A 23,326-nucleotide genomic window follows, 5' to 3' on the forward strand; every position below is an offset into this window, starting at 1 on the left:
GGGTTTCAATGTATCTACAGCCTTGTTATTGAAACTCTTCCTACTTTTTTGCTGTGATTTATTAATATGGGAAGTATATATTCTTCCTTGTTCAGAATTAAGTGAAGCATAGCAAATCTATTTAAAATGGATGGGTTAATTTATTTAAACACTTTCATCTTAAGTTGGCATTCCTGCCTGGTTCATTTTTGTTCAGATTCCTAGAAGCCACAACCTTTTAAATGGTATAAGTCATCTCAATTTTGTATTATATTCCTCAGAAAGATGGTAATATTTGTAAATTTAAAATTATTCCAAGGCCACTAGTTATTTTGTTTAAAGTACCTTGCGTGCTCGCATTCATTAATTCAACATTTATGTGTTGAGCACTTATTTACTACGTGCCAGATTCTGTGTTAGGCTCTGCTGATATAATGGTAAATGAACTCTATATCCTAGTTAGTGGCTGAAGTGGGGGAAGAGACAATAAAAATAAGTTTGTAATTAAATCCTGATTAATGATATGTCAGGGTATGTGATACGTGGGGTCACAAGAGGACCTCTTGAGTGGTGCCATCTGACCTGAATGATGAAGTCAGCCATGGAAAAGCGAATACAAGTCAAAGGCCCCAAGGCAGGAAACTGCTGAGCATGTTCCAGTGACTGTAAAAAAAAAGGCTCACGGGCTTCCCTGGTGGCGCAGTGGTTGAGAGTCCGCCTGCCAATGCAGGGGACACGGGTTTGTGCCCCGGTCTGGGAAGATCCCACGTGCTGTGGAGCGGCTGGGCCCGTGGGCCATGGCCGTTGAGCCTGCGCGTCCGGAGCCTGTGCTCCGCAATGGGAGAGGCCACAACAGTGAGAGGCCCACATACAGCAAAAAAAAAAAGGCTCAAGTGCCTGGGACTTAATGAAAGGAGCGGAAAGGGGGTACAGATTGAGATAGAAGGTGGAGTTGGGATTAGAGCAATCAGGATTTTGTACCCAGGGGAGGAAATAAGATTTCTAAATTTAGTGGGAAGTTACTGGAGGATTTCAGGCAGACTGATGACATGATTTATCCAAGGGTATGTGAACCCATAGGCTGAGATCATTTATTCAGACACAACACAGTAGAAAGAGGAGCTGTTTGTTTTTCCTCCTAGTTTCCTTTCTGTCCTATGATACTAAATGCCCTTATTTGAGACCTGAAAAAGTTCTTGCCTGCTTCTTCAGTTATGAATTAACTCCACCCCAACATTCTCTTTTTCCTTTAACAAAAACTGGGCACTTGGATATACCTCACTGCCATTTTTGACTTTCCCCAAAAGGCAGGCTCAGGTTTATACTTCTTCATGTTCCCTATTTTTGAGATGCTGTGACTACCTCGATGCAGACATGTGTTTCATAGTAACAAGTGGAGGCTAAGCAACCATGAACCAAATGCTTTTAAAAGTTATTTGTGGGGTACCTATAGTTTATGCTTGGGGAACAGAGCTTGTTTGCAACCTCAGCTTCCATATATTTTAGTAAAAGTGGGCCCCAGGTTATGTACTATTTTTCATATGAGAAAAGCAGTTATTGCAGATAAGGCTACTAAGACCACCCAGTGGGGTTAAGGGATAGATTCAAACTCTTAAGCAATGATGAAGTGAGCTAAAATCCAGAGTGTCTCATGTCCACCCTCCCCCGGCCTCATACACACCATCTCACATTCTTCATCTTGATGGCCATGTTCAAATCCTCAGATTGTCTTGGCTCTCTACTGAATAATCCGTCTCTCCTGAAGCGATTCAAATGCCTACGTGTGTGTGTGTGTGGCACCAATTACCAAGAGTTATTAGTAAATTAAAATTATCCTTGGCACTATTTGAGAAAACTTGCAGGGTCCTTAGCATAGGATTCTTCATATTGGATCCAGGGGCTCATGTGCTTCAGTTTATCTGGAAATTCCCTTAAACAGTCTGATTAGTAGCATCTGAGCCACAATATTAGTGATTATATGCTAAGAAGTAGAGGGAAGGAATCGATTTGATGTGTTAGGGAAGATTTTTATGTGGCATATGCAAATCACTACAGATTCTAAACTAGAAACAGGGAGGGCCTATCTTTAATGAAAAATACTTCACACAAAGAGCCTCTGATGTATAATAATCTAGTCCTGTCCAATAGCCTGTGTTTCTTAAACTCAAGACCCTAGGCTTATAAATAATGATACCCAGCATGGACCCATCCAGTGAAGTACCCGTAGACGTGTTGCCCCTTTTCTTTCTCTTACAGTTGAGAGGAGGCCACGTTCAGGGACTGAATGCATTTAGTTTTAGAGTTCTCTCCCTACCTGTCGTCTTATTCTGATTTCCATAAGACAACGAATACTTAATTCTTTGGAAGTGACCCTGTTTTAGGTAGATGAGAAAAAATTAGAACAGCTCAAGCAAGTTTACCAGTGAGAAGCATGCAAAAAGATCTTACAAATTTTTCAATTAGAATTAATGAGTAGGGGACATATTGAAATTGTTGGGCCTAATATATATTCTTTTGTCAAATGTTAAGAGTATCTTCGCTGGCTATGTCAGGTGTTTAGGTTTGAACATCTTTTATCTAGTTGATTTGAACTGTTAGCTTAAGCTGCACAATTTTTTTTTTTGGTTCCATCCAATTAAACACATGGGTTTTCCTGTTTTCCTACATTTTTTGTTTCCAGTGATCTTAAATACCCAATCTGGCTGAAATGGAGGGACATAGACAATCTGAGGTTTTATTTGCCAACTCTGCTCAACTTAAATTTCTTTATGTGCGTGCAGTTAGGTATATTTCAGGAGCTGCAGTTTGATATTTTCAAAGTTTAATATGAAAGTTTGGATGTTAACATGAAGCTTATTTACTATTGCAGATTATTGCTCATCACTCCTGAGACCTGAAAGTCAGTACGATGCTCTCCCACTCTGCTTTTTAAAAGTTGGTACTTATTGAGTAACTAACAGTCACAAAGTGACTTAGATGGAAAACTATCCCTTTCTAAAAAAACTTTCAAATTGGACTGAATTGTATCATTTAGCTGTCTAAATCCAACTCTTAAAAAAACCTACCAGGTTATATTGGTAAAACTAATAATTTGCTGAATGTATCTCATGGAGTATGAAAAAGAACTATACTGCCATTCAATTTTAAGGACCAGAAAATGGACAATGCCTTTTACCACTCGCAATCAGTCCACTTGAATCTGAACACCTGTGGAAAGTAATAAAGGTAGGCCTTGAGCTGGGACTAGTTTCCACAGTGTTACCAGGGTAGTCTGTTACCCTGGTAGAGCAGAGTCCACACCACCTTAGATTAAAAAATAAATTCAAAGGAGAAAGCAGGTCATAGGCCAAAGTATAATTTGTAAAAGAAAACTGAATGGCTTCAGGTCCTTTTAACCAAAACACAGAAACTTTAATTGAATCAGAATTATATCTGTCAAAAACCTGGGCAGTACACTCTTCTTTATAGCACCAATTCCTTCTGAGGGGGAATTTCACAAGCCATCTGAGTAAATGTTCCAGCTATACTGGACTGGTTACAGAGACGTTCCAAGCATAGTCACACCAGCATCAATATCTGGGCATACTCAGATTTCTGGTTTAGTGCCACTTTTCCTACCACTCCCTTATATCCCAGGAGGGTCTCACAGCCAGCAGGTAGCTTACCCCTCCCCACCCCACCAAACCCTTGAAAACCCTGGAGTGCCTTTTCATAGCTCCTGCTTCTCAGCCCCCTTCTTCTGGAAGGCAGTCAAAATGTTTAGGCTCTTCTGGAGCTCTTCCTTCTTCCCATCGCTCATCTTGTTCTTCTCAATCAGCTTGGTGATCCGGGTCATCTCTGAGGCTGGGAAGTCCTCACCTTGGTCTACGATCTTTCCCATGATCTTAAGGTATTGCTCGGCCCACTTCTTCTCAGCCTCCTTCACACTTGCAAGGCTGTCCTGCCCCTGCTTCAAGAGGGCCTGGCGGGCCTCCATACCAGAGGCCCTGATGAACTCTCCAGCAAGGGTGTCGTACGCAGGCAGGCAACCAGGCATACCTAGGTAAACCCCATGTCCTTTTAGCCAGCGCTGGATGGCTCCAACCTTAACTGCCCCACTATATAGGACTGGGTTCTCAAAGTCCCCATCCCGGAAGAGGTAGAAGACTGGGTAGTTCTCCTTGTCCAGCTTGTATTTCTCACTCAGCTCCATATTCAGCTTGTCACCATAATCTGTGAATAGAAACCAGAAACAAGGAATAAGACATGAGGAAGGTATGGCAGTAGGTTGCTGTGAAGCCTATCTGAGCCGAGGGGAAGAAGAATCCCAGCAGTTTGAATTCCTCCTCTGCTACTTCCTAGCCATGTGGCATTAGTCAAATCCTTTAATCTCTCTGCACTTCATTTTCCTCACCTGAAAAAGGGGAATTCTGCATATTTATTATATGCCCACTATGTGCCAGGGACTGTTCTAAGTGCTGGGGACTTAGTTGTGATTTAGAGTGATTAAAGAGTATCAAGCTTTCTGACCTCAAGGAGCTCATCATACTCTTCAAAAAGTGAGAAGAGAGATAATAAACAAATAAACCAAAGTGATTAGTGCTATGACGAAAATAAAATGGTGATATGACACAGTGACTGGGTGAGAAGGCCCACTTCGGGCGGTCATGGAAGGCCTCCTTGTGAAGATGACATGAGCTGAGGGACCTGAATATGTAGGAGACATATCAGACACATCAATAGCAGACACATCAATTTGTGGGAAGAGTGTCTCAAGCAGAAAGGACTGCAAGTGCAAAAGCTCTGAGGCAGGAATGAGCTGGGTATATTCAAGGATTACAAAGTGTAGTCTGGCTGGAGCTTAGTGAATGTGTGGTAGGTAACGAGCTCAGTCCCTACCACTTGAGGTCTGTTGGGAGGACACAATGAGGGGATATGTGCACTTAACCTGGTAGAGTTAAGTGTTTAATATGTGGTAGCTGTTAGTATTTGCTATGTCTTTCCGCAAAGGCAGGAGCAACCCCAAGGGCTACAACTGGTTTCTTACACCTGGCCAAGAAGAAATGGCCAAGACCACCTATTACTGGGTAGTAGTATAGGAAGTGTAGGGTTCCAGTCCTAGTTCTGGCACTTTATAATCTTGAGCAAGTTACTCTAAGCATCTGTTTCTTCATTTGGGGAGTCATAAAACTTTCTTCACAGAGTTGCCACAGGATGACATGCATGTAAAACACTTAGCACAGTGGCCTGGCACATAATAAACATTTCAGAAATGTCAGCTATTGTTAATATTATTAAAGCCCCAAAGGAATGGACTCACAGTTGAGTTAGACTTGATCGACTGCCCTGAAGAAGTGTGACAGCTACCTCTATCCAAGGCCAGACTCAAGAGCTCACTAGGGAACTGTGGCATCTCAGCTGGGAGGAAGCAGAGAGGGAAGAACCTACTGCATTCCTCCTAAGAATACACACTTAGGAGGAGTTCTGAATGAGCCCCTTGCTACCCCACAGCCTGAGACAAATCATTTAAGCTCCTTGAGCTTCAGTTTTCCACAAGTATAAAAAGGAGATAATCCATCTCGCTTCTCAGGCGAGGTTCAAGTGAAGATTAAAAATGCAATGTCTGTGTACATCTTTACAGACTGAAAAACCACTAAATGTTGGCAACTATGTATTAAAGTTGTCCCTATCATTGAGAGCTACCCTTGGTTTAGTGGCAGCTCTGGTGGATTTGAGCTAAAGCCCAAACCCAATAGTTTTGGTAAAAAAGAGTTGAAGATGAAAAACTGACTATGCTGTCCCCCGGGAGGCAAGGCACCCCCTCTGACTACAGTCCCCTGCAAGGAGAGCTCCAAGCTCTCACAGTATGTTTGATGTCAGTGTGGGTGAAGGGTGAAGGATGGTGAATTCCCTCCCCTCAGGCACCTGCAAGGCTGAGCTGAGGTTCTGTGGTCACAGAATCTGCTCAAGCTAAGCTTGCCGTGGGTACCAGACTCCTTGAGAGGACATGACCCCATTTATACTCCTCGTGTGTGGCTCAGACAGAAAGGCACTGGGTATTCCCCCTACAAGTAGGGAAATAATTCCTAGTTTCCTCCCCCTCTGCCCTCCTCAGTCATCCCAGACTTGTCCGTACCTGAGATCCCCACCTCTGCCACCAAGAGATCATCGCTGGAAGCTGAGTTTTCAGCCAGACGCTTGAACTCATCCTGCTTCTCACCATACGGGTACTGGGTGTCAAACTTCACCAAGACGAACTTGCTTTTGGGAATGACCTGAGGGCATACAGAGCTGAGCAAGTGGGGGTTCCCAAGGACCTTTGGGGCTAATTCCCTTTCCCAAGGGACCCCTGTTTAAGAAACTGAGTGGAAAACAAGCCCACAAGGGAGACAAGCTCTCATATACTAACCTTCATTCATTCATTCACCCATTGATTCACTTAACAATTTGACGGTGTCTACCATTGAGTAGCCCATTAAGTAGTTGCTCACACTAATCAAACTGTCTGGAACAAACAATGCTATAGATGTACTAAGGCGTTCTCCTCCAGTGGCCCTTTTGGTAAGGCTAAGGAAACGCATCCTTAGCACACGTAAAGTTGGCCCCTGTCGTGCCCATCATCCCAGGGGCCTTTCTCTGGCAATGAACCAGAAATCTGACCCAAACCAAACAACCGTCTATAAAGGAGTTGGCACCACGGAGGATGCTCTGGCTAGGGAGTCCAGAGTTTGCACTCTGCAATTTCAGGGCTCATAGGAAGTTGCTGAGAGGCCAGGCTTGGGACAATGTCCCCTCCCTAAACTACAGTTTCCTTGAAGTTAGATCTCTAAGACCTAAACTGTCAGGGTCCAGACTTCTATTTCAATTATGGTAAAATTTACATCACAGGGATTTATTACATTAACTGTGTTGCACAACCATCACTAATATCTAGTTCCAGAACATTTTCATCACCCGAAAAGGAACCACGTATCCATTAAGCAGTCATTCCCCAATCCTCCTTCCCCCAGCCCCCGGCAACCACTAATCTGCTTTCTCTCTGTATGGATTTGTCTACTCTGATGGACTCATACAATAAGTGACCTTTTGTGTCTAGCTTCTTTCACTTAGCATAATGTTTTCAAGATTCATTCATGTTGTAGCATGCATCAGTATTTCACTCCTTTTTATGGCCAAATAAATATTCCATTGTATGGATATATCATACTTTGTTTACCCATTCATCAGTAGACGGACATTTGGGTTGTTTCCACCTTTTGGTTATTTGTGAATAGTGCTGTTATAAACATTTGTGTACAAGTTTTTGTTTGAACACCTGTTTTCATCTCTTTGGGGAATATATCTAGGAGTGGAACTGCAGGGTCATATAGCAATTCTATATTTAACTTATTGAGGAATTCCAAAACTTCATTTTGATGGTTTCACCCAATGCATAGATTTTATCTAATAAGCTGCCTCTGGTTGGTAGTACTGCCTCCCCTCCTCCTACAACTTTTAATTTTTCTAATCAAAGTCATCACTATGGGTTAATTTTTCATCACAGGCAATCCCTGCCATAATTAAGTCAAGCTGACATCAGTCCAGTTTTTGTTAGTCCTTATTTCTTACTGTGGGTTGCTGTCCATTTCGTTTTAGGTTTTAAAAAATATTTAGGGCTTCCCTGGTGGCGCAGTGGTTGAGAGTCCGCCTGCCGATCCAGGGGACACGAGTTCGTGCCCCGGTCTGGGAGGATCCCACATGCCGCGGAGCGGCTGGGCCCGTGAGCCATGGCCACTGAGCCTGTGCGTCCGGAGCCTGTGCTCCACAACGGGAGAGGCCACAACAGTGAGAGGCCCCTGTACCGCAAAAAAAAAAAAAAAAAAATAACAGCGCCAGAGGACACAAGGGAAGAGGGAGAAGGGACCAGAACAGGTAATCTTTAAGTGGTCACTGACCCCAAAAAGTCTGAGTTCTGGAGTCTAAGAGCAGGGAAGACTTAAAAATATAAATCAGATCACATCCCTCTGGCCCATTTGGCCTTATTTCAGTTCAACACACCAAACATTCCCACTCAGGGCCTTTTCATTTGCTGTCTCTGCTGGCTAGAGTGCCCTTTCCCTGGTTCTTTCCATGGTTGTCAAAGCTCAGTTCAAATGTCCTCTCCTAACGGAGAGGCCTCCCCCACTCATACCGTCTAATTCTGCTTCATTTCCATCATACTCTAGCAGGCTACTGCCCTCTACTTTCTTCACTGCATTAATCACTCTCCAAAATCCTTATCTGCTTGTTGTCAGTCCTCTCCACTACAATATAATTTATGAGAATAAGGACCGTCTCTGACCTGTTTTCTGCTGTATTATCCCTAGTGCCCAACAGTGCCTTGGCATGTGGCAGATGCTCCGAAAATATCTGATAAATGAACAAAACCAGGGCAGGCTTTGAGAGCAGATGCTACATGTCCAGGAAGAAAATTTTATAAAAGAACACATGAAAACCTAACTTCAAGGGGCCTACATTTATATTATGGAATAATATTAATAATCATACAGTGGTGTAACATTGAAATAGAATTGAGAGGCCTTCATCTTTTATTTTCACCATTCTTAGCCATCAGCAGAATGGTTTTGAACGGCAAACATTTGCACAGCTAATTTTTTCTTGTTCTTTTATTCAACCTGTACCTCTTAACTGCTTTAGAAATCTCTCTCGGGACTTTCCTGGTGATCCAGTGGTTAAGACTCCATGCTTCCAATGTAGTGGGCACGGGTTCAATCCCTGGTCAGGGAACTAAGATCCCACATGTGGCACAGCGTGGCCAAAAAAAGAGAAAGAAATAGAAGTCTCTCCTTTCTTCATCCTTGAGGAATCAGCTCCACCATAACCTACATTTAGTTAACTTGTTTCTTCAATGCATAGATGAATTCATTATTCATTCATTCATTCAATAAAAAGGTAGTGAGGACCTAACATGTGCCAGGCACCGTTCTAAGTGAACACAGCAGTAAAGAAAACAGACAGGGTTTCTCATTTTTAGTGATGGTAAAGGGCAAGAAACAAAAAAAGACACTGGAAATCACTGAAAGGCAAAGCACGGAACAAGTCTCCTGGATATGGTAACCCCAGGAAGCTCCCCTTTTGTTCAATAGTGATGGAAGAGAGTGAGATTTAGAAAGGGACTGGAGAAAACATTTGTTCATTCATTTGACAAATTATTATTGAGCATCTTCTATGTAACAGGTAACCTGCTAGGTTGTGCAGATGATCAGTGAACAAGATACACAAGGTAGTTCTTCACAAGCATATAATATCCTAGTGTGGGACACAATACACTAGACAAGAAAAAAAAAATCAGTGATGAGCGCTCTACAGAGAAATCAAACAAGGTAATGTGACTGGCACTTTAGACTGGGGGAGGGGGAAATCTGAGAAGGTAACATTTAACCCAAGTCTGAACGACGAGGTGCAACCAGCCTTTCAAAGATTGGGCAAAGAACGTTCTAGTCACAAAGAACTGCCAATACAAAGGGCCTAAGGCAGTAATGAGCTAGGAACAGCCAAAGGACAGAGGGCACGGCATGTGGTTGGAGCAGAGGGCACAAAGAGGAGAATGGTTAGGAGATGAGAGGAGAGGGAAGCAAGGGTCAGATCACGTAGGACTTAGGCTACTGGACTGAGAGGCTCCAGAGAGAAAACAGGGAGGCTAGTGAGGAGGCTACATAACCATAGCCTAGACTAGGGTGGTAGCTGTAAAGATGGAGGCACACCAATTGATTAGGAAATACTACTACTGTTGCAGTGCAGTTTCTCTCTAAGTCACATTTGGTCTGTGATGTTACCTCCTATCCATGTTTGGGTGGTAGGGGTGTCACTTTGCCAGGAAAGCCCCCTAAAGCAAAGGGTACTGTGGGGTGTGTGCCTGACAACCAGCCAGTCATACCTACACTTTTAAATTCTTGAAACTTTGCATTCAATGACCCACAGGTGCCAACTCCACAAGGAACCCTTTTGAAAATACGAAGAGTTAAACCACTTGAGATAGATTTAGAGATTTAGAGCTCCACTTCTTGGTTTCACTTCTTGGGTCACTTCCCAGCAGTGGGTACAAATTAAGAAAATAAATTAATAAATCTCAACACTTAGCTTGCCCATCTCATAGGCGAAGTTAAAAAGGTGCCAGTGGGTGTAAAATTAAGGGATTGGGACTGCATTTCAGCCTTCAATATTTCCAACGTCCATTTACCGAGGCCAAGACCCCAATTCTGTAAATATGAAGGCGGGTGTAGAGGCGAATCCTTCCTTCCATGTCTCGACCCGATTTTATTTGTCACCAGGCCCAAGACACTCACTGTAGGGTGGTTGAACCGAAGCTTATTCTTAACCCTAGCACTTTTTAGGGAGACGCAGAATATCTGGACAGTGGCTGCAATCCAAGCCAAAGAGAGAGGGGCGCTGAAACGCAGACTAACGAGCCGCGCGTTTCCAACCTTGCCCCATCACAGACGGGTGGCGTCCGCCTAGTACCGCCCTCCGAGTCTCCTACTTGGGATTTGAGGATTGGATCTCGCCCGGCACCGCCCTGTTCCCATACGCAACGGGAAGAGGCACCCGGCTCCCTCGGCTGCACCTCTGCAGTTCTCTTGCAAAAGAGGAAGCAAGTGCAAATACTGCAAAGGTGCACGAGGACCCTGGAACACGTATGCTCCATGGTCATGATACGGCCTCGGCCCAGATTCCACCAGTCCTACAGGACGGTGGGAAGTCACGGGATTATCGCTACAGACCACCTCCTGCCAGCTCTCTGTCCCCTGTGTCCCCCACGGGTGCGCGCTCCCCTGAGCAGTCTGGCTGCACCTGCGCGTGATGTCCCCCGCCCCGTTACCTTGTAGAAAGTGACTGTATCCAGGGGAAGGGCGCCCTTGGTGTGCAGGCCGCTGCCGCCTTGCGGAGCAGAGAGGAGCAGGAGGAACAGGAGAAGGGGAAACAACTGGGAGAGAGAAGCGGCGCGGATAACGGCGGCAGCCATAACGCCGGATTCTGGCAGTAAGAGCTAGGAAGGCTGTAGTGGAGCAAGCGCGGAGCCGGGAGTCACGTGGCTAGGAAGGCGGGCACGGGTGCGCTCACGTGTACAGCTAGGCCGCCTAGGGTGAGAGGGAGGAGCCACGTGAGAGGCGGGGAAATGGAGCTTGCCGCGCGTGCGCACTCGGCGAAGCCCCAGCAGGCCTAGGGTGAGCGGGCCTGGCCGCGTGGCGGTGTGGGGGATGGACGGCAGTGCCGGAGAGGCTGGGGGAGGGGAGGAGGAAGAGGAGGAAGGAGAGAGTGCCGCGCACGCGCACTCAGCGAGGCTTGCTACCAACCTGCTCTTTTCCCGTCCTCCTCCGCGTGAGTCGCGGCGCGAAGCGCGTGCTCGGCGTCCTTGCAGGTCTTGGGTGGCTATCCTCTTTTTCGAAGATGACGAGGCCAGCCGTCATTTCTTCCTGCCTTTGGTCCGTCAGGCAGTCGGTGGGAACCTTTTGCTACCTTCGGTTAGTCTGTCAGTCTGACTGTGCTACTACCCCTCAGTCAGTCATACTCCTCTCCCTCCCTTAGCCACGACCCGAGTTGGTCAGTGAGACTCAGCTATTCGTCAGTATGGCAGTCAGGGCTACTTCTGCCGCTTCCCAGTCCGATATGAGACCTACTCTGTGGTGAGTGCCTCACCAGGGAGGCTCCAGGCTCCTATAAAAACAGGCTTCCCTGAAAGGTGAGTACCCGTCGAGCTGTGTCCTGGGCTCTCTGAAGGTATTTTTTTTTTAAATCCTAGTAATTCTCTTCAACAGGTGTTTGTTCAGGATAGTTTACACCAGATCCTGGTTTTTGCCTGCGGGAATACAGAATCGAGAGGAAAGAGATAGCAGTGTACTGAACAAACTCAGTGGTGGAAGGAGACGTGGGAATAGTAAAATAACCATTACGGTGTAATCGGTAGAAAATAAGACTATATTACAGTCTCGTGAAAGCACAAATGGAGATTCAGTCAGCCCTGCTCAGGAATGTCAGGTCAAGTTATAGACGGGAGATGACTTTTGAACTGGATCTTGAAAGAAGAGGAGGTGTTTGCAGGGCAAACACCAAAGGATATTTCTGGCAAGGGGGAAAGCATGATGAATCTGTAAAGGTAAATGGGCACGTTGTAAAGGGTCTTATCAAGCTAAAGGGTTTGGAGCCACCAGAGGCTGTAGCTAAGAGAGTGACGTTAGATTTGCTGTCACTCAGGAATAAAGGGGATGCATTGGAATGGAGAAAGCTGAGGTCAGGGAGGTTCACTGCAGTAGTCTAGGTGGGAGAGATTAAGGTCCTGTAATAGGACCTAATAGAAAGATGAAAAGGTGAGGTTGGAATTGAGAAACTTTTATAGGGTAGAATTCACAAGACTTGATGATCAAATGGGTATGCTGGTAAGAGAATAAATTGTATAGTGCATTATAAGGGGCTTAGCACCAAGTTAACCATTGCATGTGTCCAATAAATGTGTGTGTAGGTATGTATGTATGTATAAAGTAGTCATCAAAGATAATAGCCAATCTTGGGCAGCCAGTTTAGATAGAAATTTTGAGAGTCCAGTGTGTGTGTGTGTGTGTGTGTGTGTGTGTGTGTGTGTTGGGAAGGTTCAGAAAAATTTATTTTTTGAGTTTGCCCTAATAAATTATTAAAGAAAATGCACCACATAGACAAATGAATAGAAGTTAGAAGGGATAATTACTGTGAGCTAAGGTGGTTAAAGAAAGCTTCATGTAGGAGGTGGAAACGGAGAACATTTTAGGTGGAGAACAAGTGAAAGAAGAGCAGAAGTGGAAATGAGCATGATGTTTTGGGGAATGACCGGCTTGCTTGAGGGAGTTCTCAGAACAGTAGATAGTAAGACAGTTTTAAGCCCAGGTAGGGGAGAATCTTGAAAATCAAATTAGGAAATTGCTATTTTGTCCTGTAGTCAATAAGGAGCTATTATCCACCTCTGAGTGAATAAATGCATTGAGCACATCTACGGTAGTTACTATGATTGATCAGGAGTGACTTTTTAGTCATGATTAGTTTAGAAGTAGGTTTTGAGAAAAGTGCAAGAAGTGGATTGGTTGGAGAGGGAAGGGAAGTATTCGTACTTTTGTTATGAATTGCAAAAGTGCAGTAATTGTCTTAATGCTGCCTTTTAATAGTGCCCTGGTCCCAGTCAGTTACCTCATGGTATAATTAGATTGTTGGCTTCAGGACCTTGACAACAACAATCTACACAAATAAGCCAAGGATAACTCTCCATATTTAGGAAGTCATAAAATCCCAGAGTTGACTCTGTTGTGGAAAATCAAAAGGCTCACCCTGGGTGAGGTAGGAAGGAGGAGGTGGCAAGGCATGTTACTTGAGTGTGCATATGACTCAATGTAGCAGCTGGAGTAAGGAAGAAGGAAAATGGCATGGTCTGCTAAGACAACTAATACATAAATTCTCCCATCTTTTTTTCTAACATCATCAAGCTGGTGAGCCCCCAGTCGCATTGACATCTTTTATTTCTCATATACACAAGGCATGTTCCTGCCTCAGAGCCTTTGTGCTGGCTTCCTCCCTCTAGAACACTTTTCTTCAAGATATTCATATGGCTGGCTCCTTCATTTCCTTTAAGTCTTTGATCCAATGTCAGCTTCTTAAGATCTACCCTGACCATACTTAAAAAAAAAACTGCTTCTCCCTGACACCTCCCTGCTTTCCATCTCCCTTCTCTCTGTTATTTTTTTCTCCATAGCACTCTTCAACTTAACATACTGTATAATTTGCTTGTTTTCTTTTTAAAAATTGATTAATGAATTAATTAATTTGGCTGCATTGGGTCTTAGTTGTGGCTCACGGGATCTTTCGTGGCGGTACGTGGGCTCTTCATTGCGGCGTGCGGGCTTCTGTCTAGTTGTGGTCTGTAGGCTCCAGGGCCTGCGGGCTCAGTAGTTTTGGCGCACGGTCTCTCTAGTTGTGGTGCACGGGCTCCAGAGCACATGGGCTTAGTTGCCCCACGGCATGTGGGATCTTAGTTCCCCGACCAGGGATTGAACCTGCGTCCCCTGCATTGGAAGGCGGATCCTTAACCCCTGGACCACTTAAGGAAGTCCCTGCTTATTTTTCTAAGTATCTGTTCCCCGTGAGGGATGGGTTTGTTTTTGTTTTTATTTTTGTTTTGTCTTTTTGGTTCACTGTTATATCCCCAGCACCTAGAACAGTGTCTGGCACATGGTAGATGCTCAGTACATTCTTGTGCAGTGAATAAATGAATCAGGTCAATGAAAGAGGAACTATTCCATAGCTGTCTCTCAAAATTCCATTGTTCCTCTCTGCATTCCCTTCTTAGATCACATATTGTACTTTGGAGCTGTCCCATCCCTTAGAGCTAATTGCTTTCCCCCTGCAAGGCTTTGGTGATATTAACGCTAGTTTTTTTGACATAGATGTCTTAATGAACACTTAAAGCAGATTTCACATTAAAACATTGTTATAGAAGGAAAATTTACTCCACAGTATGATTTTCTCCAAGCCCCATCCTCCTTTAAGAAGCTTTCAATATTTTTCTTAATAGCAGGATTATTCACATCATAACAATTTTTAAAAAGTATTTTATTTATTTGGCTGCATTGGGTCTCAGTTGCGGCACGTGGGGTCTTTCGTTGCAGCACGCGGACTCTTCATCGCCGCCTGTGGGTTTCTCTCTAGTTCTGGCGTGTGGGCTTCAGAGCACTCAGGCTCTCTGGTTGTGGCGTGCAGGCTCTAGAGCACACGGGCTCAGTAGTTACAGTGAGCAGGCTTAGTTGCCCCATGGCATGTGGGATCTTAGTTCCCCAAGCACGGATCGAACTTGTGTCTCCTGCATTGGAAGGCAGATTCTTAACCACTGGACCACCAGGGAAGTCCCAAGAAGCTTTCAGTATTTAATAACTATTTACTGAACATATTTTACGCACCACACACTCTTCTGGAGGCAAGGGTTACACTGGTGAACACAATAGGTGTGCTCCCTGCAGTCCTAGAGGAGAGACCAACATTAAATAAGTATACAAATAAATATATAATTACAAATTGTGATGATTTCTAAGAAAGAAAAGTTGAGGGCTTATGAAAGAATATGATGGGGGTGATTAATTTGCATTGAGGTGCATGGAAAACCTCTAAAAACAATTATATTTGAGCTGATATAAGACCTAAAGCATGAATGGGATTCAGCTCTCAAGGAACTTACCCTTGATTGATGAAACAAACATTAAATAATTATATAAATAAATTTAAATTGCAGATTACTATGTGTTAGGAAGCATTTTAGGAAAAATAACTAGTATGTGCAAAGGTTCTAGAATGAGAAATAGGGAATTCCCTGGCGGTCCAGTGGTTAGGACTCTGTGGTTCCACTGCTGGGGGCCTGGATTCGATCTGTAGTGGGGGAACTAAGATCCCCCAAGCTGCATGGCGTGACCAATAAAATAATACAGAATGAAAAAGAGCTTGAAATGTTTGAGGAACAAAAAGAATTCCATTCTGGAATCTTTTAGTAATAAAAACATCAGCAAAGAAGGAGATTATATATGCGGGGATGTAGGGATGTTTACCACAGAATTGTTTGCAGAACGAAAAATAAAGGAAATTAAGGAAAACAAAACCTGAAAACAGCCTACATGTCCACCATGAGAGGAAATGTTGGGTAAATTATCTTATGTGGAATACTATACAGCTATCAAAATTGATTAGAACTATTTATATTAAAGTGGAGAGATATCCATGAAATAACAGGTGAGAACAGCAATGTATACAGAAATATATGATCCCATTTTTAAAAACCTACCATACCACTGTAACAACCTCTGTATATATATGTGTGTGTGTGTATGTATAGAAGAATATATATATATATATATATATATATATATCGATATGTTTTAATGAGAATAGAGAATGATGTAGAGAAATATGCCAGGCGTTTTGCATTGGTTACAGTTTAGGGGAGTGGAGAGAAAGAAAATAAGACTCTAACAAAAGGAAAAAAGATTATTATGGAATAATGTTGAGCAAAAATGTAGAATATAAAATACTAGCTATAGAATTACTGCAAACATGTAAAAATTGAATATGCATAAGGACAAAGACTTAAAATAACAAAAGTAAAACTCATTTTGACTAGATGAGATTGCAGCAAACTTTTTACTTTAGATTTCTCTTATTTTAATATTGTTTTTTCAATAAAGTAACATTAAAAAATGCATAGAGATTTTAACATCCAGGGATCAGATCATTTCAGCAGAGATGTTTTTCTTTCTTCTTTTGTCCCATGTTCAATTCATGTTGTTTTATCTTATTTTATGCACTGTCATAAGCCACCTGAAATATTATCTAGGTCAAAGTGGGATGTAAATAAGTAAATAAAAATAACCTAATTCTTGCCAGACTCTTCCCTTTTTAATCTATCCTGCACACTGCCAACATGTCACTCATGATAGTATCATGTAAAAGGATAATAATAATACTTGCTTCATAGGATTATGAATGGATTAAATTAATGTATAGGAAGCATTTAGAATAGGGCCTGGCATATACTACATACTTACTAAGGACTAGTTATATGGTAATTATGTCATGTCATTTATTTGCTCAGAAGTTTATAATGGCACCTCTGCAGGGTAAAATTCAAATGCAAGAGCCTCTACAATCTAGTTGTAAATAAAAATGCCACTTATAATATTACATGTAGGACTTCCCTGGTGGCGCAGTGGTTAAGAACCTGCCTGTCAATACAGTGGACATGGGTCAAGCCGTGGTCCAGGAAGATCCCAGGATCTTCCCAGGATCTTAGCTGCCGCAGAGCAGCTAAGCCCATGTGCCACAACTACTGAGCCTGTGCTCTAGAGCCTGTGAGCCACAACTACTGAGCCCACATGCCACAACTACTGAAGCCCACGGGCCTAGAGCCGGTGCTCTGCCGCAAAAGAAGCCACCACAATGAGAAGCCTGCGCACCGCAATGAAGAGTAGCCCCCACTCGCCACAACTAGAGGAAGCCTGTGCACAGAAACGAAGACCCAATGCAGCCATTGATAGATAGATAGATAGATAGATAAATAAATAAATAAAATTACATGTAGCTACTGAGCTCTTGAAATGTGGCTAACCGGAATTGAGACATAAGTGTAAAATACACCCTGAATTACAAAGTAATTAAGAGAGTGAAATATTACAGTGATTTTTATATTGATTATATGTGGAAATGACAAAAATTTAAATATTTGGGTTAATAAAATATATTATTAAAATTAATTTTACCTGTTTTTACTTTTTTTTTTTTTTTTTTTTTTTTTTTTTCGGTATGCGGGCCTCTCACTGTTGTGGCCTCTCCCGTTGCGGAGCACAGGCTCCGGACGCGCAGGCTCCGGACGCGCAGGCTCAGCGGCCATGGCTCACGGGCCCAGCCGCTCCGCGGCACATGGGATCCTCCCAGACCGGGGCACGAACCCGTATCCCCTGCATCGGCAGGCGGACTCTCAACCACTGCGCCACCAGGGAGGCCCAGTTTTTACTTTTTAAAAAGTTTTTTAGAAACTTTTAAGTTACATATATGGCTCACATTACATATTTATTGGATAGAATGACTGTAGTTTTTTTTTAAATATAAATTTATTTATTTATTTTTGGCTGTGTTGGGTCTTCATTTCTATGCGAGGGCTTTCTCCAGTTGCGGAGAGCGGGGGCCACTCTTGATCGCGGTGCGTGGGCCTCTTACTGTCACGGCCTCTCCCGTTGCGGAGCACAGGCTCCAGACGCGCAGGCTCAGTAGTTGTGGCTCGCGGGCTTACTTGCTCCGCGGCATGTGGGATCTTCCCAGACCAGGGCTCGAACCCGTGTCCCCTGCATTGGCAGGCAGATTCTCAACCACTGCGCCACCAGGGAAGCCCCAGACTCTAGATTTTTAAAGTAAAATGTTGCTAACTTTTTCTTTGCTAAAAAAATTTTGCTCTCTTTTCTTATTGAAGTATAGTTGATTTACAATGTTGTGTTAGTTTCAGGTGTACAGCAAAGTGATTCTTTTTCAGATTCTTTCCCATTATAGCTTATCACAGGATATTAAATATAGTTCCCTGTGCTATACAGTAGGACCTTGTTGTTTACCTATTTTATATATAGTAGTGTGTATATGTTAATCCCAAACTCCTAATTTATCCCTCTCCCCTCTCTCTACTTTGGTAACCATAAATTTGTTTTATATGTCTGTGTAATTCTGTTTTGTAAGTAAGTTCATTTGTGTCTTTTTTCTTTTTTTCGGCTGCACATCACGTCATGTGGGATCTTAGTCCCCGACCAGGGATTAAACCCATGCCCCCTGCAGTGGATGCATGGAGTCTTAACCACTGGACCACCAGGGAAGTCCCTGTATCATTTTTTGAGATTTCATGTATAAGTGGTATCACATATTTGTCTTTCTCTGTCTGACTTACTTCACTTAGTGTGATAGTCTCTAGGTCCATCTATGTTGCTGCAAATGGCATTACTTCATTCTTTTTTTATGGCTGAGTAATACTCCATTGTGTATATATACCACATCTTCTTTTTTCTAATTCTTTAAAAACACATCTTGGGACTTCCCTCGTGGCACAGTGGTTGAGAATCTGCCTGCCAATGCAGGGGACACGGGTTTGAACCCTGGTCCAGGAAGATCCGAAATGCTGTGGAGCAACTAAGCCCATGCGCCACAACTGTTGAGCCTGTGCTCTAGAGCCTGCGAGCCACAACTACCGAGCCCACTTGCCACAACTTCTGAAGCCCGCGTGCCTAGAGCCCAAGCTCTGCAACATGAGAAGCCACCGCAATGAGAAACCTGTGCACTGCATCGAAGAGTAGCCCCCACTTGCCACAACTAGAGAAAGCCCGTGTGCAGCAAGTAAGACCCAACAACAAAGACCCAATGCAGCCAAAGATAAATAAATAAATTGATAAAAACACATCTTTTGGATAGTTCATTCTAGAATCTTGCCTGAGATAAATACTAAGATCTTTGCAGATTCTACTATCCTTTCTCCTTATAAAAAATTTTTAGTTACCAACAGCTTTCTACAATTTCTACAACTTCTAGCAATTTCTACAATTTCTAGCAATTTTTCCAGTTTTACATGAACTCTCAGATTTCATTCAGTGGTTTATTGGGTTAACCTGCAAGTTTTACCAAAGCCCTGGAGTGTAATTTGTTCAGGCCAGGAGTGCTGTATTCATTTAGAGCAGTCAGGTGCTCTCTTACAATCTTTATCTTCAGTTCCCTCTTACAATGTTTTACACTTTTTATTCTAAATATTATTCTTTTCAGTAGGAGAGACAGAAACATGTTGTCCATTAATCATTATACCCTGAGTTTCAACAATGGGATATATCCTTCCTTCCTTTTGTCCCAAACTTCATTTTTTTGGATAACAGTTTTATTAAGATATAATTTACGTACTGTACAATTCATCCTTTTAAAGCGTACAATTCAGTGGTTTCCGGTATATCCATAGAGTTGTACAACCAGCACCATTATCTAATTTGAGGATATTTTTATCATCCTAAAAAGAAAGCCTGTGCCCATTAGCAGTCACTCCCCATTCCCTCCCAAACTACCTTTCTAGCTCTAGGCAACACTAATCTACTTTCTGTCACTGTAAATTTGCCTGTTTTGGACATTTTTTAAAATTAATTAATTTATTTGGCTGCGTTGGATCTTTGTTGCGGTACATGGGATCTTCCTTGCAGCATGTGGGATCTTTTGTCGTGGCGCTCATTGCGACGTGTGAGCTGTTTGTTGTGGCGCACCGGCTTCTCTCGAGTTGCGGTGTGCGGGTTTTCTCTTCTCTAGTTGTGGCGCAGGCTCCAGAGCACGTGGGCTCTGTAGTTGAGGCGCACAAGATCAGTAGTTGTGGCGCATGGGCTTAGTTGCCCCGTGGCATGTGGGATCTTTGTTCCCTGACTAGGGATCGAACCCGCCTCCCCTGCATTGGAAGGCAGATTCTTAACCACTGGGCCACCAGGGAAATACCCTGTTTTGGACATTTTGTATGAATGAAGTCATACAGTACATTGTCTTTTGTGACTAACTTTTTCACCTAGCCTAATGTTTTCAAGGTTCATCCATGTTGTAGCATGTATCAGTACTTCTTTCAATTGCTAAATAATATTCCACTGTACTGATATAGCATATTTTATTTATCTGTTCACCAGTTGATGGACATTTGTGTTGTTTCTACTCTTTGTCTATTATGCATAACACTGTTATGAACGTTTGTGTCGAAGTTTTTGTGTGGACATATGTTTTAATCTCTTGGGTATATACCTAGAAATAGAACTGGGTTTATACCTAGGCGCTGTCATATAGGATATGTTTAACCTTTTGTGGAACTGGCAAAGTGGCTGCAGTATGTTATATTTCCACAGCTGTGTATGAGGTTTCCTATTTCTCAACATTCACTTGCTATTGTCTTTTTTTTTTTTTTGCTATTGTCTTTTTATTATAGCCATCCTAATAGGTGTGAAATGTCATCTCGTGATTTTAATTTGTATTTCCCTGGTGGCTTTTGATGTTGATCATCTTTTCATGTGTATTAGTTATTCGTATTATTTTGGGGAGAAATCTCTAATTTAAAATCTTTGCCCGGGAATTCCCTTGTGGTCCAGTGGTTAGGGCTTGGTGCTTTCACTGCCAGGGCCCAGGTTCCATCCCTGGTCAGGGAGCTAAGATCCCCCAAGCTGTGAGGTGCAGCCAAAAAAACAAAAAATGAAAACACAAACCTTTGCCCATTTTTAAATTGGGTTGTGTTACTGAGTTGTAGGAATTCTCTATATATTCTACATATAAGTCCCTTATTAGATATATGGTTTACAAATACTTTCTCCTATTCTGCAGGTTGTCTTTTTTACTTTCTTGATGGTATCCTTTGAAGCAGTAAAGTTTCTAATTTTGAAGAAGACCAATTTATCTATTTTTTTCTTTTGTTACTTGTGCTTTTGTTGTCATATCTGAGAAGCAATTGCCTAATAAAAGAATTCTTTTGATGTCCCATTAATTTTTTAAATTAACTTTCCCTGTTTTCCCATTAACCAGTTTCCTGTTAAGAGTACTGTATGTGTTAAGAGTGAGAACTATGATCAGACTGACTGAGTTTGAATGTTGGTGTTACCACTGGATAATTCTGTAACAAGAGGGAAAATGACACAACTTCTTTAAGCCTCAGTTTTTTCATCTGTTAAATAAGAATAATACTTCTTACCTCAAAGGTTGTGTTGAGGATTAAAATGCTTACAGAGAAAGCACTTGATAATTGGTAGCTATTATTACTAGAAATTTTCTTTAAGTACTATTTTGGCTTAAATTAAAATACTTTACTACATAGGTGTTTTTCTTGACTTTGTATCCACTGCAGTAACTCGCTCATGGTAGAAGTTTAATGAATATCTGTTAACTGAAATTGATATGTAACATATAGTAGTAGCCTGTTACATTGAGAAATGAGATGTGTTTCAGCTTGCTAAGGAGCTAAGTAAAAAGAAAAGACAAAACTGAAAATAAATATCACCCAGTTCATCATTTGGGCTTGGGTTAGCCCTTGTAGAAAAGGAAATGGGAGAATTATGATTCCAAAGACATTTCAAAGGGAAACAGTGCTAAATATACAGAAGGGAGGGGCTTAATTTAGAGAGAAAAATAGAAAAGTAAATCCCCAAATGTTGGTTGGTGGCATAAGACATTTTAGAATAGATGCCAAAAGAGAAAAAGTTCTCTTGTCAAGAACAGCAGACTGATTTGCCATGGTTGTTCTCTGAACAATCTGAGATTTGTTCTTGACTGAGACAAGAGTCCTTTGTCCAAAAGCGTTCTCTTATCACTTGGTGAGACTGTCATTAGTCCCCTCACCCTTATTAGATAGACGTATGATTAGAGGCCTCAAAAGACTCCCTAAGATTTTATGGTAGGGATTTCTGATCCAGAAATATACTGGTATTTTAATTTGTTTATCTAATAATGTAAGCAAAGTGATTAGAGCCTACCTCTACTTAACAATGTCCTGTATTCCACTGCACATAATATTCTTAATTTCATATGAATAAATGAATAATATATTTAAATTACTCAACCCGTGCAAATGATCTAATTTATGTTATCAATAAATATTTGTAAAATATATGAGTGTGTGGTTAGATGAAAGATAAATGGTTATGTAAATGAAACGTTCTTCCTTCTGCTTTCTCCTTCCCCCAATTTTTGTCCAAATTTTATCAGTTCTTTCAAATAATGTTCAAATGCCAATCAGTGTATATTATTTTTGTGTACAGATGATTTGAGATTTGGTATTCAAGCTATTTTTCCTACCATATTATAAGCTCCTGGAAATCTGGGTCTGATCTTTTTTGTCTTTATATTTTCCATAACACAGCATTTTACACAAAGTTGATATATAAACATAAGCATATTCAATGAATTGTGTAATTTAGTAATATTATATTTACATTTATAAATGTAATATTACTACAAATATTACAAATATTATATAATATTACATTTATTGTATTTATGGTGGGAATTTTGGTACAGAATATTTAAGAAAACATTAGTGTTATGAGACATTAATAACCCTTTCTCTTCACACCTTTTCCAGATATTACTAAAAACTTACTGATTGAGTAAATATATAGTCTGTCTTCCCCAACACAGGCTTCTGTCCCTAAAGAGGGACAGGTTTCAAACAGACCTCCCTTCTTCCCTATTTTTCTCTCCCTTTTTTCTATTCTATTTCTCTCTTGCAGCTCTATTTACCTTTTCATGGTGACTCATTCTCTGTACTTTTTATTAGTCCTACATCTTGCCCCTTTTTACAATTCCTAATGCTTTTTAGAACTTTGTTTCCTTGTCACCTGCTCTTTCTATTTTTGTTCTTTCTGCTTGGCTTTCTCCTCCACTTGTCGCTACTTCTCTCCTTGCCCTCAAGATACAGGGCAGGATTGGGTAGGGAGGAGCCCAGCTGGGTTAAGGGTGGAGCTACCTGTTTACTTCTTGGGATTCAGAACCTGACCAGGAAGGATCAGGCTGCTTGAATTTAGCTGAGGCTGAAGTCCATATGGCCTTCCTACCAGAGGCTAGCATTTTGGAGGACAATTGGAATTTGGTGAGACTAGAAGCAGCCCCTCTCTTTGTTTTTCGATCCCCCTTCCTTCCTCCCTGTTCTGTATTTTTCACTCACAGCATCTCTTTCCATACTAACGTTTCTTCTTCCTTTTCCCCTGTTGCTTACTATTCTGTTTTTTCTGTCTGTCTAGCTGTCTGTCAGTCAACTTTATTTAGTATTTGTTTGCCTTTTGTGTTACCCATTATTTCCACATAT

At 42.1% G+C, this 23,326-nt stretch overlaps 2 protein-coding genes across 5 annotated transcripts in view; one reads left to right on the forward strand and one right to left on the reverse strand.

Annotated features, from left to right (window-relative positions):
- Positions 1-3,368: 3,368 nt before the first annotated feature.
- Positions 3,369-11,077, reverse strand: ERP29 (endoplasmic reticulum protein 29). Its single transcript, XM_060118249.1, has 3 exons — positions 10,817-11,077; positions 6,095-6,233; positions 3,369-4,191 (listed from the first exon to the last, which is right to left on the reverse strand). The coding sequence occupies exons 1-3, from the start codon at positions 10,958-10,960 to the stop codon at positions 3,689-3,691; spliced, it is 786 nt and encodes a 261-aa protein (XP_059974232.1). The 5' UTR covers positions 10,961-11,077; the 3' UTR covers positions 3,369-3,688.
- Positions 11,078-11,142: 65 nt separating this feature from the next.
- TMEM116 (transmembrane protein 116) overlaps positions 11,143-23,326 on the forward strand; it is a 134,199-nt gene continuing 122,015 nt past the window's right edge. For 2 of the 4 annotated variants that reach the window (XM_060118248.1, XM_060118247.1), the window contains exon 1: positions 11,228-11,677. The gene's annotated coding sequence lies outside the window, so the exon portion shown is untranslated. Of the gene's footprint in view, positions 11,163-11,227; positions 11,678-23,326 lie in introns of those variants that run through there. The other 2 variants (XM_060118246.1, XM_060118245.1) reach the window with 2 other exon arrangements.

The sequence above is a fragment of the Mesoplodon densirostris genome, chromosome 15 (genome assembly GCF_025265405.1).
Source record: "Mesoplodon densirostris isolate mMesDen1 chromosome 15, mMesDen1 primary haplotype, whole genome shotgun sequence".
Taxonomy (NCBI): Eukaryota; Metazoa; Chordata; class Mammalia; order Artiodactyla; family Ziphiidae; genus Mesoplodon; species Mesoplodon densirostris.